The sequence below is a fragment of the Chionomys nivalis genome, chromosome 2, assembly GCF_950005125.1.
Source record: "Chionomys nivalis chromosome 2, mChiNiv1.1, whole genome shotgun sequence".
Classification (NCBI taxonomy): domain Eukaryota; kingdom Metazoa; phylum Chordata; class Mammalia; order Rodentia; family Cricetidae; genus Chionomys; species Chionomys nivalis.
Genome location: NC_080087.1, coordinates 110,974,389 through 110,993,462, shown reverse-complemented (window position 1 = coordinate 110,993,462; position 19,074 = coordinate 110,974,389). Strand labels below are relative to the sequence as shown.

At 52.2% G+C, this 19,074-nt stretch overlaps 1 protein-coding gene across 1 annotated transcript; it reads left to right on the top strand.

The window, feature by feature from the left end:
• The first annotated feature begins 768 nt into the window (after nt 1-768).
• Nucleotides 769-15,449, top strand: Itm2c (integral membrane protein 2C). The gene is made up of 6 exons (XM_057763087.1): nt 769-990; nt 9,844-9,984; nt 11,631-11,819; nt 13,249-13,359; nt 13,769-13,919; nt 14,337-15,449. The coding sequence occupies exons 1-6, from the start codon at nt 865-867 to the stop codon at nt 14,426-14,428; spliced, it is 810 nt and encodes a 269-aa protein (XP_057619070.1). The 5' UTR covers nt 769-864; the 3' UTR covers nt 14,429-15,449.
• The last annotated feature ends 3,625 nt before the right edge of the window (nt 15,450-19,074 follow it).

The window sequence follows — 19,074 nt, the reverse complement described above, 5'->3', positions numbered from 1 at the left end:
TGCAGAATTCAGGATAAAGGCAAGCAGTTAGGTGGAGTTGCCCGCCCGCCCGTACTACCCTGACAGCACAGCAATACAATTGCGGCGGCTGCAAGCCTCGGGCAAGGAGCTGGAGATTGAACCACACAAAAACACACAAAGACAGCACAGAGACACACACCTCTAGTCACTGAGAAAGAGGCCCTTTATTGACTAGTACCACGGAGGCTAATATACCAAACACAGTCAGGCGGGCCGGCAGATGAAAACCTCCCTGATCCTCAGTCAAGGCTCAGGAAGCAGAGCTGGACACAGTCTTCAGTAGCACAAATCAGGAGGCCAAGCCAAGGTCACTAGCAGGGGAGAGCAGCTGGAGGCCAGGACTCCAAACGGTCCCAACAGTTAGGCGCCTGGACTTGAAGCCGCTTTCCAGTCTAACACATCTTGGAGGAGGAAAGCATGGGAGCAGTTACGAGGGTGGGGGTGGGGAGCCTCAGAATCTCCAAAGAGGAGGCTACGTACATAGAGAAGAGAGATACAGTTTGTTAGAAGCACGTTGCCAGGCAACGCCGTGTTGAACGGCACGTGAAGATGCTGGCCATGGGCAGGGAGAAGGTAGGGGACCAAGCTCCCGCGCGACGACTGAATGAATGAATATGAGCGAGAGGTTGACAGAATCTCAACCTTCTTCAGCTACAGCGCTGAGCGCTGCAGCTCGGCGCAGGCGCCAGTTCCTTCCGTGGAGGGCGGGGCGGGGCGGGGATAGAGGCTAGGATTCTCTGAGCCATATAAACTTCCGGTGCCTGCAGCGCAGCAAGAGGCAGCGTCGCTGAGCAAGGTTGCACAGGCAGAGGCTGCAGGGAGCAGGCGCGGGTCAGCGCAGCCATGGTGAAGATCAGTTTCCAGCCCGCGGTGGCGGGCATCAAGGCCGATAAGGCCGACAAGGCGGCGGCGTCTGGCTCGGCCTCGGCCACTGCTCCGGCCGCGGAGATCCTGCTGACGCCGGCGAGGGTGAGAGGCACCGGGTCCCAGGTGGGGGGTGGGGTGGGGATGGGGGCGGGGTGTTGGGGAAATCTAGGCACTCCCCAGTGGCAGCGAGAACCAGAGAGACCCCGGATCCTCGAGCGGAATCGGTCTGGAAAGGCTGGTCAATCCCCAGCTGGGAAAGGGTCTTGCTTGGGTCCTTCTCCAGAGCGGCAGTCGAAAGCCATGCTGTTCTCAAGTGGGGACACACACAGAGTCTATAACAAATGTGGGGACTCGAGGTGCCCAGTTACAAGATAAAGGAAGGTGGCGGGCCCATGAAAGTTTGGGGAATGTTGATGAGGGTTTGCATCTGGTTCCAATCAAGGGGGACGGGCCGGGAAGCCAGTGCCTGGGTTGGGGGATGGGAGGAGGGTTGAATGTAGTTTCCCCAAAGTGGGGTTATGGGACCTGATTAGTTGGGGAATTTGCTGGGAGAAACTCGGATTAGTAACAAAAGGGGAGGTAACATTGGTTTGGTTCCCAAATTGGGGACTGTGGTGGGTGAAGGATGGTGGTGTTCGAACCGGCAGCCCTTGAAGTAATGAGCCTTCTCCCATGTCACACCTGCGGGTCAGCCTTCCTTCACCGGCCTCCGGCTGCGCTGTTACTCCCGGCTGCGTGGGCTCCCCACTGCTCCCTTGCCCTCTGCATCCCTAGTCACTCTGCTGGCTTTGTGCGGAGTGGCCTCGGTGTGCGCCGCCTCTGAGGGGACCCAAGTCATTTCCGCCATGGAAAACTGTGCAGTGTCGGAGTGTGTCGTGGGGGAGGACTCGTGGCAATCACTGACGGGAGGACAGGAAAAGAAAAGCTGACCCAGCCGAGCTTCATTTTGCTCCAGTAAGGGTGTTTTCTTGTCCACTGTCACACGCCCCCAAGCGGCCTGGGGCCCATCAAGCTCTGACCTTTCCTTCCAGGCAGAACCGAAAAAGGCCTTCCACTTCCTTCTCCGCAGATCAAGTTTTGAAGCTCCGTTTCAGGCTTGCTCTAGTGAGCCTGTGGAGAATGATCTAGAAGAGAGGGTCATGCGGAAGTGGGCTAGTCAGAGGAGACTGGGACCCCGAAGAATGCCAGGGACGTGGGCAGCCCTCGAGCCCTTGTGTTTCAGTCACTACAGCATCCAATAGTTCATACACTAATAAGAATTCAGTGGCCACCCAGACCGAGGTTGAAGGGTCCCTGGGCACCCCCACATGAGCAGCTTCATCTGAAGACAGGGAGTCTTTAGAATATTTGAACCGGTTTGCAGTTTAAGTGTTTGCCCTGGGGCTCATAAGCCTCCTTTATAACTTCAGGGAGGGGCCCTCACCTTTCCTCCCAGTCTGGGTATGGGGCCCCAAGAACTGGTAAGTAGCAACTCCTGGCATTATCACCCCTTGAGAAGGAAGTCCCAGCGGTCTGTACACAGGGCACATGCTAGGGCAACCTGCTGATGGTGTTGGATAGGGTGGCTGAGCCCAGCGTGAGGAAATTACACATTTTTCTCATTAACCTCGGAAGACTTGGTTATGTAAGTCTGTGCAATAAGATGGCAGTTTACAGATGAAGACAAAACACACGCTAATAAGACAGAAAATACGAGCCTCAACGGACCAGGTGGTTGGATTTTATGCAGTGTAAGCGATCAGAGGCGAGGCGAGGGGAAGAAAGGTGTCCCAGAAACAAGAGGTTTTGTTGTTCAAGCAAAACCTCCGACAACAGCCCTCTAAAGACCACTGATGGTTGTCTCTGTGCGCCAACTGTCCACCCTTCAGTGTTTTCTTCTTATGAGAAGATCTTTCCTTCGTCATTGAGGGAGCTTGCCTGGATCCCTGGAATAGCTCTTCATATAATATTTTTTTATGGATTCGAATCGCCCCCCACCAGGACAGCTTTCCAGAACTTTTCCCACGTCAGCAGCCCCTCTCAATGGCCATCTCCGAAGAGACAGCTTGTTTGTTTTGGTCCCTCCCACCAGCGCAACGTGAGCCACCACCACTGTTCAGCTTCCTGCTTTTCTCAGGCTGCTGAAGCTCAGCAGCCCGCCCTGCCCTCATGCAGCGGGAAATGGAAATATCAACCTTGCCTTGCCCTGTGTGCTGTTGGTGATGGCCTGGAGCCCGCCCAACGGCCTCCTCTGTCACTATTGGGCTGGCAGGAGCTCGGGGGAAGCAGGCTGGGCCATCAGGAGGAGGGATTCAAATACCTACACTTTGAGACCGAACTGTTTATTGGTTAACTCAAACGACACTGCTCGCCCAAGCTCTGAGCTGGTGTGAAGGGGCCGTTGATATTGAGGGTTGGCTTTGTCTACATCAGCTGCCCCTGGGATCTTGAAAGATAGATCACTCCGGCAAGCTTCTTCTTGCTCTACAATGCCAGCAGGCATACTTCCCCTTGCCCGGTGCCTAGCAGTAAGAGCAGGCAGGCAGAGGCCCGTTGCACAGCTGCGGTTCCAGAAGGAACGTGAGGCATTGTCAGAGCCCTGAGATGTGAGCCTTTGGGCTGCTGTCAACCTGTGTCCAGGCCTGGGGTGGTGGGGGTGGGGGTTGGCAGGGGTGGTGAAAGAGGGCTGCAGCAGAGCCCCCTCCCTGACAGGGCCTGCCCCTACTTCTAAGCAAATACTGAAACAAGTTTTGTCCCCAGACCTGAGACTAGAAGGAAGTTCCGAGGCTGGCTGGGGAAGGGTGGGTGTGGTTGAGGAGCCAGCTGGACCTACAGCTACCCAGCATCTCCACACATTAGTTAGACTTCAATAATGAGGAACCTGCAGCCACAGCCCGGCCGCGGATGGCAAGCTGGCCGTTGAAGCGTGTGTTTGGGACCCCCTGCACCCAGCGGTAGCATGCAGCCAAGTGATCCCTCCTTCCCTTTGGAGGCCCAGACTCATCCCTCTCCCACCCAATGACTGTGCACACACGTGTGCACGTGGACAGGCCCCAGGGCTGGGGGCTGCAAAGAAGAAAACATCCAGTTCAACCATCTTCTCAGCTCTGTAATCTTCTCGATTTGGCATTTGTCTTTGATTAATGGTCCTTGAGTAACCCCCTCCCTCAGCCCACATACCTGTGGATCAAATTTCCCTCTCTCTCTCTCTCTCTCTCTCTCTCTCTCTCTCTCTCTCTCTCTCTCTCTCTCTCTCTGTGTGTGTGTGTGTGTGTCCATCCATCCCTGTCTTCGGGCTCTTGGCAGAGGACGAGTAAGGGGAGGGTCTGTGGGTCCCTTGCCAGCTAGGAGAGCTGGTCTTCCTGGCTGGGAGGGTTGAACCACAGTGACCTTCAAAGAGGCAGCCCAGCCCAGCGTTCTCCTTCCCCCTGTTCGCACAGTGGGAACAACCAGAGGAGTCGCTCTGCCGGGTTTTTCTGCACCCCCTCTCCCCCTGCTGCTTCTCTCTCCTTTCTGTTTTCCCCTGGCTCTGCTGTTCAAGGCTGTCAGCAGACTGCTTATGAGGGGGAGTTTTTCTTCTCAAGGGGAGAAGAAATATTTATGATTAAAAACTCAGCCACACAGCCGGGCTTTCCCCTCTGTCCTGGGAGTCTCCAGTTCTTTCTTTGTGAGTGAGAGCTCTTCCAGCCTTTAGCCTTGTTTCTTTCTGCTTCAGATCCTTTCTGGGTTTTTGATTTCTGGAGAAGCCTGGGCTGTTGGCATGGAGAAGAGAGGATTCTGGGTCCAGTCAAACACAGGGATCCTCGTAGCTGCACCCTACCCCAGAGGCCTCAGGCTAGAGTGGGTAGGGGTGGGAGGTCACTAATGAGAAACCTCTGAGCCTTGGCTATGTGTGGCGTATACTCAGGTGAAGTCTTTGATTCTTGACTATCTATGCCCTCTTGCTCAGGGACAACAGGCATTTGCCTGCCTCCCACCCCCAGCAAAGCCTCAGTGTGTCTGTAGGTCTGACTCACACACCCTTTGGCATCCTTGCCTCTGAGCTTCAGCCTGCAGCCTAGGAAAGGAAAAAATGCCAAGGATAGCATTGGGGGGGGGGGCGACTTTAAAGTCCTCTGTCTTCTGTCTCTGCCTGCAAGGTCTGTGTTGCTGTCCTTCCCTGCCTCCTGCCAAGAAGCCTGCAGTTGTAGCAGAATCCACTCATATTTTGGCATTGTTACCGAGGAGCAGTTAGCTAGCGAGCTATCATCCTTTGAGCAGTATCGCAACTGAGCTGCTTCAGGTGGCGCTTTCCTATCCATTCTGCCCCTGGCTTTGCTAATTATCTCACACACTGTTGGAAAGGCCCAGGGAAGCCTGAAGGCTGAGGCCCAGGCCCCTCTCAGGTCCCCAGACATCTGGCTCGCATCCCTAACACGAGTGCTCAGAGAGGCATTTTGCTCAGAGGGCTTGTTGCCTTGGAAACAATATGGGCCGTCTCTGCACCTTCTAAATGGGAGAGCCCCCCAATGCCTAGCTGTTGATAGCTATCCCATGGGGGAGGGGGAGCAACATTTCTCTGTCTGCAGCAGGACAAGATGGGGAAGCAGCTAGAGTGGAGGTTATTGCCTCAGGAAGGCTGACTGGCCACCCAGCCACTTTCACTGGTACCCCATGATCCTCGGACCCCAAAGGTCTCAGCTTGCATGAGATCCCAGACTGCAGTGACCCCCTAGTGGGGTTAGCAAGGCTTTTAGGGTTAGAAGTTAAACCTTCTTGGCTTGCTTTGACTGTGTCCAGCAGGCAAAAGCCATGTTGGGGCTCTTCGTTCTCAAGCAGGGGCATCCTAGATTTTTCTTGTCAACCCTCACTCACATCCAGTCATACTGCTCTGTCCTGTGTGTCCGAGGGTTTGGCTCAGCAGCCCAGAGTGTTGGACGGGTAGCATGATAATGGAGCCCCCAGCTTTGTTTCAGAAGAGGCGAACAAAAGCCATTGTTAGCACAAGGAAGATTTAGGCTTTCCTTACCCCCCCCCATCTGATAATTTTGATAATTTTAGACCATGAAATAATCTGACAGGAAATGGCTTCACAGGAAAAACAAACTAAATGTCATATACACATTGATGCAAGAGCCATATACAAAGTCAAAAGTTTAAAGAAAAGGCCAGATAGCTGAAGCTTACGTAGTATAATGTGCTACAGAGAGAAACAGGGATTTGAGGCAGCTGGTGAGGTGGCCATGCAAGTTATGGAGGGGATGAGAACACAGGGGGCAGAGAATGTTTCCCAGGTAACAGTGACCCGTGAGAAGACCAGGCAAGGCGAGCTGTGTGTCTGAGGTCAGTCCCTCCTGCTCTGCTTCCTGAAGAGATTTCCTAGAAGGCATGGGACCTGAGAGACAGGGCCTCTGGGCACTCCTCTGCTGCAGAGAGATGTCAGTTCCTTTCCCCAAAAGAGCAGCTTTCAGAATCAGCCCACATCTGCCATGGGCCGCACTTTCTCTAATAACCAACTGGGAATCCATCAAAGAAATACACTTAGAGTGGAATATTTCGATCTCCTTCATTGGTCTAGCTAAATGTGTATAGTTAACCACACAAACTGGGTAAGGTGAGGGGATCCCCAATCTTGCTGGTCCTCACTGACTTCTCCCTACCTCCCGTCCCCTCCCCCAGTCCATGAAGACCTGGACTAGCCAGAGCTTCCAAGGCTTGCAGAAGTCGCCGCAGGGACAAGGCTGGAAGGCCTCAGCTTGCCTGTGATTTTTATGTGCTTAGCAGGCTCTTACTTGTAGCTCACTTGTATCCCCTCCCCCAATCCCATTTGATTCCCTCGCTAGCTTTCCCAAGCTAGCTTTTCTGGTTTTCCAGAAGCACAAGAGCAAACACCGTGCAGCCTCAACAGCCTGCCACCGCGGCGGCGGCCCTAAAAAGGGAAGGCCTGGCCCACAGATCTACTATTTTTATCCCATACTCTGTCCTCCACCAGGAGCTTTCAGGTTCATTGTCTCTCTTAATCCCCGGGGGCTGGTCGCCTCACGTGACCTCAGGATGGCTGCCCTATTGGTGGTCCCTGGAGCATCCCTACCCTGGACCCAGTGGCTGCAGTGTGGTCCCGGCCTGTATTGTGCCCAAAGGGCAGTCTTTCCTGCCTCTAAGGTAGCTACCTTTCTTTTTTTGTTTTGTTTTTCAAGACAGGATTTCTCTGTGTAGCCCTGGCTGTCCTGGAACTCGCTTGTACACCAGACTGGCCTCAAACTCACAGAGATCCTCCTGCCTCTGCCTCCCAAGTGCTGGCCACCATGCCAGACAACTAGACACCTTTCTTTTTTTTTTCCAAAGTTTTTTTTTTAATTTATTAAAGATTTCTGCCTTCTCCCCGCCACCACCTCCCATTTCCCTCCCCCTCCCCCATCAAGTCCCCCTCCCTCATCATCCCTAAGAGTGATCCCGGTTCCCTGCCCTGTGGGAAGTCCAAGGACCACCCTCCTCCATCCAGGTCTAGTAAGGTGAGCATCCAAACTGCCTAGGCTCCCACAAAGTACGTGCAGTAGACACCTTTCTTAGGACCACAGGAACAGTCCAGTGCTGCACCTCTGGCTGTCTTGGTGGCCTGTTCATGGGAGATGCCGAGGGAGCTTGGATGTTGATGTCACCCCATAGGACCTATCACAAAGTGCGGTTGCAAAGCCATTGCAGCCCCTTGCCCCTCTGGTCATCAGCTGTCCTAGACCAGTTTCCTTAAGGGTGCAAGGTAGCCAAGGTTGGATCTTGTGGGAGGATCCCAACTGGAGATGTGGGAACCTAAGACATTTTCTGCCCTTTTCCTAGAGATTGGGTTAGAGAGTACCAAACAGTGGGGCCCTCTGGTGGGGTTCACCTCTACTCCTAAGGCCCAAGCCCATTCCTGCACCTTCCCAGGACCCCTTTGCTGTGTTGAGATAAAAACTTGTCCTAAGTAACTAAACAGAACCATATCCTCACCCACCCAGCACCTCTAGAAAGAAAGAAAGAGAAACAACCCAGTTCTACAATGCCTGGCTGGAACTGGAGGAGGGGTTAATCAGACCTGCTTATTTAAGGCCTGTGGAGAAACTCCATTCCCCGGTCAGCTTCATCTTCTCAAGGCTGGGAAGGGAGGTCTGTGACTATTGACCTTAGACCTCTCTTGACCATGTCTGAACAGTGTAAAAGACAGGGTAAGTGGTGGGCACTAGAGGCAGTAACAAGCCTGGTGGTACTTGTAGAATCACCAAGAGTAAATGAAGGCCAGCCTGGGCTACTGTGGGGGAAGGGAGGTCATGCAAAAAGATAGCCAAGAGGTGGCCCTCAAGTTCAGTTTCAGGCAGAGTTGTCCTGTGGAGTCTCATATCATAGACCATCCACCAGCCCAGACGTGTGTTCCCTGGAGGTGGGTCTGAGTGCCCTGCAATCTGAGCCCAAACCTGCGTCCTGAAGCTGGTTCTCCTGTGGAGCGTGTAGCCTAGGCTCCCAGACAGTTGTGTTTCTTCTCTAGTGAGAGCTTCCTGATGCTTCAAATTTCATCTTGTAGACTCTCCTTATGACGGCTTCCCTGACACAATGGAGGAAGAGTTCAGGGCAGGGGATTGCAGGCCCAGGGCTACTCGGTTAGAGATAAGCCCCGGTGCCCACATCCTCTGGGCCTCCCAGAGCCCTTGCCTGCCACAGTCAGCCATCATCCTGGGAGTTTCCAGAAGCTTCCACACCTGCCTGTGATTGGCTGATTTCACTCGTCAGCCTGATTAGATTAAGACACACGTAGGGCATTAATAAAGCCTACCTTTTCGTGTTTGTGGAGGTTCTCCCAGAGACGTTCAGTGGAGGGGAAAAGCCTACTCAGACTGAATGTGGGTAGCCCTAGCCCGATTCCCAGATTGAGTACGAAGGGGAAGGGGAGGAAGCACGCTGAGTGCCAGCATCCATCTGTCTGCTGCTTGATCTCCCAGATGTGGGCACGTGCTGTGCAAGTCCACACCATGATGGACTGTGAACTCAAACCTTCCTCAGGTTGTTTCTTACAGGGTCCACAGCAATGAGAAAAGTAACTGGTACACACCCCCGTCACACACTGTCCTCATCCTGGCCCAGCCTGTGCCTCCAACCTAAGGGTCACATCTTGACCCTCTCTAGCTCTGCCCATTCTTTTTTTTGGGGGGGGGGCAGCAGATTTTCGAGGCAGGGTTTCTCTGTGTAACAGTCCTGGCTGTCCTGGAACTCACTCTGTAGACTAGGCTGGCCTCGAACTCACAGAGATCCTCCTGCCTCTGCCTCCCGAGTGCTGGGATTAAAGGCGTGCACCACCACCGCCTGACTTAGTTCTGTCGTTTCTTGGCTTCCTGTTACCCAGGACAGTGGCACCTAACCTACCAGGAGCATTCTAGTTCCCATGAACTTCTTGGACTCATCCAGTCACTCAGGCCGCCTGATGTGCCCTATTTTATGTTTGACTGGCTAGAGCACTGGCTCTCAACCTTCTAATAGTACAACCCTTTAATACAGTTCCTCGTGTTGGGGTGACCACACCATAAAATTATTTTCATCGATACTTCGTAACTGTAATTTTCCTACTATTATGAGTCGTAATATAAATTTTTTTTTTTTTTTTTTGGAGAAAGAGGCTTGTCAGAGGGGTCGCGACCCACAGGTTGAGAACCACTGAACCAGAGATCGGTGAAGCTGGTTCAGTAACAAGATCTAAATTCAGGCAATTCAAAGTGTGTGTGCTTAATCCAGACTAATAGTCTTAGGGCTTCCGGGCAAGTCTCCGTTTCTTTCTAGCTGGAAGGGGAGGGGGTCCGGAGAAATTATCAAGGTTCCTTTTCTTTCAGACAATCTGTGTTGTCCTTCTTGGCCCCTCCCCCCACCCCAGGGCCCCTAGCTCAGCTAGAGGGGTGATCTCACTTAGGGAACGAGGAATTCAGAAAAGTGGTACCATCTGGGACACCTCATTGACCATGGCACTTCTGTTCACAGGAGGAACGCCCCCCTCGCCACCGCTCCAGGAAAGGGGGCTCCGTGGGTGGCGTGTGCTACCTGTCCATGGGCATGGTCGTGCTGCTCATGGGCCTCGTCTTTGCCTCTGTGTACATCTACAGATACTTCTTCCTTGCTCAGGTGAGGAGCCAGGTGGGTGGGTGGGGGAAGGGTGGCACCAAGACAGAGGTAAAGGAGGCAGCCCCTGGCCCAGGCAGGCCTAGAGGGCAGTCCTCATTCCTTCCAGCATCCCCTTGTCTGTGTCACCTCTTATTCTAGAGAGTCAAGCAAGGGTCCAGGTGGCTCCACCCCGGCATCCCTACCTCTCTACCCCCTCCCACCCCCACCACCTGTGGCCAGTGTCGCTCTGGGGCATTGTCACCAGGAGAGAAGGTGGGAGTTTATGATTCTCTCTGGAGCCCAGACGCTGTATGTAGGGGTTGTACTTCACGGGTGACCTAACTGTTCCTTGCATGGACCTTTGGGTTTGAGTCTGGGGCAGGTTTCGCATCATTTACCACAGCCTGCTGCAAGGAACGGAAGGTCTGTGGAGGAGCTCGCTTGTCTTCCCCAGACCCGGGGAAGAGGAGGGGTCACCATACTTGAGTACTGAGAGATAAAGAATGGATGTATCAACAGGGACGCTCATGATGACACTAGGGTTTCCGGTCATTGTGGACCCAGCTCACCCCCACATCCCTTAAGCTTTTAAGGCTGTGGTCATCTAGTTTTTCCACACTAGAAATGACGTGGGAGTTTGTGCTCCGTCCACTGGGGACCTCAACGCCCACATTTTTCGCACCTTTGGAATTTCCCCTGAAAGCAGCTATCTATACCTTCATGACTGGTCTTTGCTGGGTGTCTCCTCCCTCACTGGTGCAGGACTCTCTCTCTTTTGGCATTTTTCAGTGGTGCCCCTGCTCTGTCCCCTCTCTTCCCAGACCCTACATGTTCCAGATTGTCCCTGGGTCAGTCTGTGGTTGATCTGATAGTCATATCAGGTCTGCCCCAGGCATTAGGTCTCTCCTGGGCTTCCTTGAGCCCTCAGGGCCTCCCATGTGGCCAGGATGTTTCATCATCCCAGCAGAGTTTCTCCTCAGACTGAGAAGGGGGAGGGAATTCTGCCCATTACATGTCTTGGAGTTCCTAGAGAAGGCAGAGTGGTGGCCCCATCACTCAATTGTCACCAGTAGCGCCATACCACTGCCCCTGGATGAAAGGTGATGAAGCCATCTGCCTGATGGGCAGGGCCTCAGGGCCATGGGAAGAGCATGAGGGGGATGCGGCGTTGTCTTAGAGCTCTTCGCCTTCCCACTTTATCTTCTTCTCACGTGTCTGCAGGTGGGCCCCTGGTGGTGGTCATCCCTTGGCTTGTCCCTCCTGCCTACTCAAGCCTCCTATAGGATTTACTCTTCTGTCTATCCACAGAAGGGTCCTCTTCTTGTTTGCCTGGCCATTTCATAGACTAAGGCTTTGAGGCCAGGTAGACCTTCGGGATCATGTGCTTTACAGATAGGGAAACTGAGGCTCAGAGTAGTCTTCCGCCTAAGAGCCTGTTTAACCTGCCCTCCATTTGAGAGGCTGAAGTGACTGCTCCAAGACCCAGCTTATCTCCTCCCTTGCAGACCTGAACTCTAGCCTACCTCCCCATTCTTCTGTTTTCCCCGTCTCTGAGAAAGTTTTAGGTCCCTCACCCTTCCGCCTCCCAGGTCTGAAGTAGGCAGATAGGCAGCGTGGCCATGTCATCACCCTGTGTGACCGTTTGTGTCTCCCCTCACTTTGTGCAGCTGGCCCGAGATAACCTCTTCCACTGTGGCGTGCTCTACGAAGACTCCCTGTCCTCCCAGATCCGGACTCGGATGGAGCTGGAGGAAGATGTGAAGATCTATCTTGAGGAGAACTATGAGCGTATCAATGTCCCCGTGCCCCAGTTTGGTGGTGGGGACCCTGCAGACATCATCCATGACTTCCAACGGGTGAGGCTGGTTTGTGGGTGGCTCGGAGGTGGCTTGGATCTGGGGTGGGGCAGTAGAGAGTTCTGGGGACCCAGAGCAAGGAGTAAGAACACCAAAAACTCCTTGGGTTGTGTATAAACTGTACAGCAGATGTCTTTAGTCACCTTGACTGGCCTTTAGATATGGCTTTTATTATGAAGGTTCTACTGTTAGTGATACGGCTTTTATTATGAAGGTTCTACTGTTAGTTATTGCCAGTGGTACACTGGAGTGAGAGTGTACTGCTTTGTCCTCTGATGGTCACTAGGGTTGACCGTCCCTGTGAGGCCAATGTCCCGGGCTACTCGCATTTGTATATGCACCATCAGAGTGTCCAGCTGAGTGGGAGTCTGTTTGTGTAACGCCACCCCGATCAAAGTCAGGCTCGCTGCCAGCACTCTGGAAGGTTCCCTCTTGCTTTTTTCCAGTCAGTTTCTTCCTCCTTGAGGTCACCGTTCTCGCCTCCGGCTGCTTTTGAGACCAGTGAGACATAGGCCCCAGCCTTCTTCCCTAGCCCTCCCAGAACCTATTAGCCAACTCCGTTAACCCTGCTTTCCCTTGGGTGTTCTGCAGCAATGGTCTCTGGGTCCTGGGGTGTAGCATTCTTCCCTGAGACAAGGGACCTTGCTGGGGTGGTCGGAGGTGGTCAGGAACATTGCTCCTGTGTCCCAGGACAGCTTTCTCCCCCAGGAGAACTACACCTCACCATTTTGATGAAATGCATGGTGGGATAAAGTCATGTGCCCTTATCCTCACCTAGCTCTGGAAACCCCAGACAGATCCACCAGTCTAGAGAGGAACAGGAGGAGGGGCTGCTCCTACCTGGGTATCCAGGAACTTGGGGGACGGGAGAGGGGTACCACTTCTGAGATCCCAGGCCCCATCAATGGCACAGTAGGACTCAGGCCTCAGCTGACTGAAAGCCTCCAGTACGCTGGCCTGGGCCAGGCCTTGGCCTTCCACAGAGACTGACAGATACTCTCTGTTATGGTTTTCGGCTCTTTAAGAGGCAAGCCACGCCCACTCCCAGCGGCCCCTCCCTCCTCTCACCATCTTGAATTCTCACTGTCCCCTCTTGGCTTGCGCTTCCCTCTCTCCGCTTCCCCTTTTCTCTGTCTCTTTTCTCCTCTCTCTCTCTCTCTCTCTTTCTCTCTCTCTCTCTCTCTCTCTCTCTCTCTCTCTCTGTCCCCCTTTCTCCCTTCCTCCTCTATAACCCCCTAAATAAATATCAACCTCGCTCTACGTGTTGTATCTATCCATGTCTCTGTCTCCTGCCCGCCTGCCGTGTGTCTCCCTGCCCGGGACCAGCCACAGCTGGGGAATCAGCAGCCGTCCCAGAGCCCGCTGCCTGCCTTCTGCCGCCGGGGTCCTCCCAGCATTTTTTAAAAAAATAAAACTCTCTCCCTCTCAGGGTCTCACTGCCTACCATGACATTTCCCTGGACAAGTGCTATGTCATCGAACTCAACACCACCATTGTGCTACCCCCGCGAAACTTCTGGGAACTCCTCATGAATGTGAAGGTGGGTGGCCGTATCTTGTTTGTACCTGTCCCCTTCCCTGAGGAGGCCAAGCCTAAAGGGGGAGTCCCTGCACCCCAAAAAGATCACTTCTCCACTATTTTCTGGCCACATCCTCAGAGCCATTTCTCCGTTTCTTCTCCCCAACTCACAGAACGCCAAGTGTGGCTTCCTTAGCATTCAGGTTCATGCTTTGGGTCAGCAGTGAGGGGAGCGGATGCAGGCCCTAGCCCTAGGAGCCTTCAGGTGGGAGGCCAGATTGTGCACACATGACAAAGCTCACCACAGTATAGGACGGGCACCAGCCTGGGGTACCAAAGGGCTTCCGGGAGTGAGAAAGGACTGTATGCAGTGGGAGGGGCCTAGGTGCCCACCCTGCGCTTTGACACCACTCCCTGCCCCCACTCCGCAGAGAGGGACCTACCTCCCACAGACGTACATCATCCAGGAGGAGATGGTGGTGACGGAGCATGTCAGTGACAAGGAGGCTCTGGGTTCCTTCATCTACCACCTGTGCAACGGGAAGGACACCTACCGACTGCGACGCCGGGCCACCCGGAGGCGTGAGTGACAGATGTGCCCCGGGCTCCAAAGCGGGCAGCCTCTGACAGGAACCTGCCCCCGCTGTCCCAGCAGCAGTTATGACCTAACTGCAACAAATTTCAATCAAACACTTAAGATGTTACGGAGATTCCCTTACTTCATCCTCATTGTTATCAGCATCATTTTTGTTCTAACTAACTGTGCCTTTTGAAGGAAACTGAGGCACACAGGCTAAAGTAGCACCCCTAAAGATTTATAGCAGAGTTGTGGCAGGCACCTGTTGAGCCGGACTTAGGAGCCCCTCCTACCTCATGGCGCTGTTTTGGTATATCACTTTCTGGGTTTCCCAGGTCCCAGGGTTCTCTCAGGCTCAGAGGCTGGGCCACCTTTCTGGGCCTGGACAGAGGCCTAACGGGGACTTTTCTCTTTCTTCCCAGGGATCAACAAACGTGGGGCCAAGGACTGCAATGCCATCCGCCACTTTGAGAACACCTTTGTGGTGGAGACGCTCATCTGCGGGGTGGTGTGAGGCCTTCTGTCCAGGCCCACCCCTGCCCTCTTCTCTTTCCTTCTGGCCACTCTCTGGCCCCCCTCCTCCCTTTGCTTAGCTTGTAACTTGGGCACTTTTCCATAGACGTGACATGTCCCACTATCCTTTCCAGCCCCAGCCCCATCCTTCTCCCCGTACCAGGGCTGTGATCTCTCGAGGGGACCTCTGAGACTGCTTGTCTTTCAGGTGTGAGGTGGGAGGGGACAGTTGCCCAAGATGGTTTCGGTAACCCATTGTTTTAAGTCAGCTCCCCAGTGGCTGGGCCAAGGGGAAGGACTAAAGGGAGGGGCTGGACATGTGAAAGCCTGGGGCAGGGGCAAGGCCTGGCATGGGGTTCAGAAATTGCCCCCCACATTTGGGGAAGTCCCGAAAGACTTTTTTTCTTGCACAGCACACTTCTTCCTCCGTTCTCCTGGTTCTTAGGCCTAAGTGTGGACGAAGGATGAGGAAATGTGTCCTGGGTTGAACCTTTCAGAGCCCAAGAGAAGGTGGCTATCCTGGGGTCAGGGCCTTCGTCCCACCAGCAGGAGCCTGGAGTTTGAGGGTGGGAATGAGTCTGCCAAGCACAATTGTTCTGAGTGGAACCAAAGAAAGGAGGAGCTGGGCCGCCCTGGTCTGGCACCTAGGAGCCCAGGAGCAGGTGGGTACAGCTGTGGTAAGCTACAGGCCCTGGGCAGCGGATGGAGCCCATGCATCCTCCATGCCTTGGCTTCTGTGAACGATGGAGGCGGGAAGGAGAGCCACCTGGTACTTTGGTCCCTGCTTCCTCTTCCGTTCTGGATCCAGCCCCTCTGTCCAGGGGTGCGTGATGTTTCTCCTCCTCCTTCTGCATGTTTATACCGATATTCGTGCTGGCCGCCTGGGTGAGGCTTTGGTGCCTCGGGTCAGACCTGGGTTCTCCATGGCGGTGAAGCTCTCAAATGCTTTGTATATTTTCTCTATTAGATCTCTTTTCAGAAGTGTCTAGAAAATTAAAAAAAAAAATAAAGCTTCGACTTTGGCCCTGGTGTTGTGGCTAGTTGCGGGGGGGTGGGGGGGGCTGGGGGCGGTAATCTTATGGGTTGTGTTGTGGCTTCTCTGAGGACAAAGTAGCGGGAGCAGTGGACAGGAAGAAACCAATGAGCCTTGGCATTCCCTAAGTCAGCAAGGGAGTGTGGGGTGGGGTGTCCCCTCCATTGTCTTCCTAGATCCCCTGGATTGTGCCTGAGCCAAGTGCTCACATTTGTAGCCGGAAGTATCCAGAGAGCTTCAGGAAACAGAGCACCTACTGTATGGGTTGTGACAGATGACATCATTGTTGCACATCCTCAGGCACAAGGACAGCGTCATATTTGCCACAATGCCTAGGAAATTAGCAATTGTTCTTGGTGGATCAGAAATAGTCACAGGGTCATGTCCTCCAGGGAAGGAGGCAAAGAGAGCTGGCTGTGGCCTTAGCTAAGTGGACACAGGCGGCAAAACTGAATCAGTGCCCTGAGATTGAGGGTGGGTGGGGACCCAAAACCCTGGTGCTGTTCACAATGTCAACACCTCTCAAGGGACACAAGAGGGTCAAATTCATACAGATATACCTTATCTGGACACAGGACCTCTTGTATGATTTGTTTTGCTTATATTCTAAATATAATGCAGTCCACCAGGCTTGCCAGATTTGCTTTTGAACTTGACCCATTCGGTTCTTGGGAGAAAGTAAACATAAGAAAAGCCAGATAAATCCCACAAAGGTCAAAGAACTACCCTTCACATACATCGCAGGACAAATGGCAATAATTACAGGGTTTGGAATGGCAAAGGAAGAGTGGGACGCAGTGGGGGACCCAGAATTGGCTTAAATTACAGGGAAATTTAATACATGGTTTCCCATGACATTTCAGGTTAGTGGGGACATGTGTGTAATTTTCAGTGAAACAACCGATTAGCCATTTTGACCGAATAATCCTGGATCCTGCCTCCCTGAACAAAATTGATTCAAGTTTTAAACATAAGATAAAGGAAAATAATTATGTGTAATATAAGCATCATCCCCACTGAGTAAGAATTAGTGAAGAGTTTAAATTTATATATGGCGAGAGTCTACTGTAGCTTTGTAAACAGCGGACCCGGGAGGTAACTAAACAGAAGGTCAAGGGCTGTGCTCCTTAATGGCCAGCGCCTTTTTGTTCATTAATTTGTGTTTGTTTCGTTTTGTTTTGGGTTTTGTTTCATTTTTTTCAAGACAGGGTTTCTGTGTGTCCTGGCTGACCTGGAACTCTCTGTGGACCAGGCTGGCCTTGAACTCACAGAAATCCTCCTGCCTCCTGAGCACTGGGATTAAAGGAGTGTGCCCCCACCGCTACCACCTCACTTCAAAGCTTTTTGTTTGTTTTTGTGAATAGGTTGAGATGTTTAATTGCAGTTGTGAAGAACACAGATCAAAACTAGTGAGAACATTTTTACACATCAAGTCAGGGTTGGAGTTTTCATTTGGTGGTGTGGTTCGTGTCATGAAGCATTTGTTACATTCGAAATACTTGACATCATTAGTGTGGTGTTATCCATAAGATAGAAAACGTACTAAGTGATATGTCCTAGAAACCCACGAGATTTAAGACGTGCCGGGTGGTGGTGGCGCACACCTATAATCCCAGCACTTGGGAGGCAGAGGCAGGCAGATCTCTGTGAGTTCGAGACCAGCCTGGTCTACAAGAGCTAGTTCCAGGACAGGCTCAAAAAAAAAAAAAAAAAAAAAAAAAAAACCACAGAGAAACCCTGTCTCAAAAAACCAAAAAAAAAAAAAAAAAAAAAAAAAAAAAAGACTGTCACATAGCCACTCTGCAAGTTGTCCTTTGAAAAGCAATGTCCCCTCCCTTTCCCATTTTTCTAAATGTTAAAGACAGACCCCACCCCTACACGATTAACAGGTTAATAGTTGAGCAGGGTGTGGTGGCTCAGGCCTTTAATCTCAGCTCTTGGCAGCCAGAGGTGGGTGGATCTCTGTGGGTTCAAGACCTCTGGTCTACAGAGCGAGTTCCAGGACAGCAAGGGCTATGTAGAGAGACCCTGTCTATAAATAAATCAATAGATAAGCTGATTGTTGAATAATTTTTCTATAGATGTCCAGAACTCGAGAGTGTATCAGGGTGTATAGGCTCTATTTTTTTGTTTTGTTTTTTTTCTTTCTTTTTCTTTTTCTTTTTCTTTTTTTTTTTTTTTTTTGGTTTTTTCGAGACAGGGTTTCTCTGTGGTTTTGGAGCCTGTCCTGGAACTAGCTCTTGTAGACCAGGCTGGTCTCGAACTCACAGATATCCGCCTGCCTCTGCCTCCCAAGTGCTGGGATTAAAGGCATGCGCCACCACCGCCCGGCTAAGGTTTCTCTATGGCTTTGGAGTCTGTCCTGGAACTAGCTCAGAGATCTGCCTGCCTCTGCCTCCTGAGTGCTGGGATTAAAGGCGTGCGCCACCACTGCCCAGTTTAAGCTCTACTTTTGAAAGGGGTGTGTGTGTGTGTGTGTGTGTGTGTGTGTGTGTAACACACATGGGTGGAAATGCCTGCAGAGGCCAGAAGAGGACATCAGATCCCCTAGAGCTGGAGTTATAGGTTACTGTGACCTGTCCAACATGCGTGCTCAGAATCGAATTCATGTCCTCTGCAAAAGCAATACACACTCTTAACTATTGTGCCATCTCTCTGGCCCCCTTCTTCAGTTTTATGTACCAACTAATAAAACATATAAAGTGCTTTGAGGCTTAACTTGCAGACAATCAACTATGTGTGCATAAATAAATGCAGGACATAGCCTCTGGGGGTCTAAGTTAATAACCATGTTCTGACCAAAGGGCAGAAAGAGGAAATCCACACCATGGATGAAGAAGACAATTGCAGACCCCACTGAACCTTATCTGGCATTCACCATTCTGCACACTGTGCCCCCTTTTCCTCTCTATGGAAATCCTTGTACTCCAGCTCTCCAAGACAGTGCTCTGGGGAACCATGCTTCCTTCTCTTCTCGGGACCAGTTTTAGAATACCTTTTATTTTCTTCCTATTGATGGTGGTGTCTTTGGCTTTTTGAGAACAAGCTGACAGCTGAGTCTGGTGATGGACATAGCTTGACAGCAGTAACTGATTACGCCCGCTTTGTGTTCAGCTGGGGAAGCTTGACTGGAGCTGGACATGCAAGATGGACTCAGCCTCCAAGGGCCGCTTATCTTCAGCAGTCTTCCCTGGTACCTGATAGTTCATCAGCTGAGCATAAGGGAAAGGATACGTAAGCCACCAGTCCTTGAGGCCTGGGATTAGGAGTTCCAGCGTATTACTGGATAGCATTTTGGGTTTTTTTTTTTAAATATTTATTTATTATGTATACAATATTCTGTCTGTGTGTATACCTGAAGGCCAGAAGAGGGCACCAGACCTCATTACAGATGGCTGTGAGCCACCATGTGGTTGCTGGGAATTGAACTCAGGACCTTTGGAAGAGCAGGCAATTCTCTTAACCTCTGAGCCATCTCTCCAGCCCTGGATAGCATTTTGTTGATAAAGACAAGTCATAAAACATGCTCAGTTTCGAGGGGAGTGGAAGTGAGTCATCTCTGGAGATTGGGAAGGCATCCAGGCCCAGAGCCAGAGGCAGGGAATTATGGCAGT

Coding starts and splice junctions, on each gene's coding strand:
- Itm2c (XM_057763087.1), top strand. CDS start 865: ATGGTGAAGATCAGTTTCCAGCCCGCGGTGGCGGGCATCAAGGCCGAT. Junction 11,820..13,248: donor TCATCCATGACTTCCAACGG/GTGAGGCTGGTT, acceptor TCTCCCTCTCAG/GGTCTCACTGCCTACCATGA. Junction 13,920..14,336: donor ACGCCGGGCCACCCGGAGGC/GTGAGTGACAGA, acceptor CTTTCTTCCCAG/GGATCAACAAACGTGGGGCC.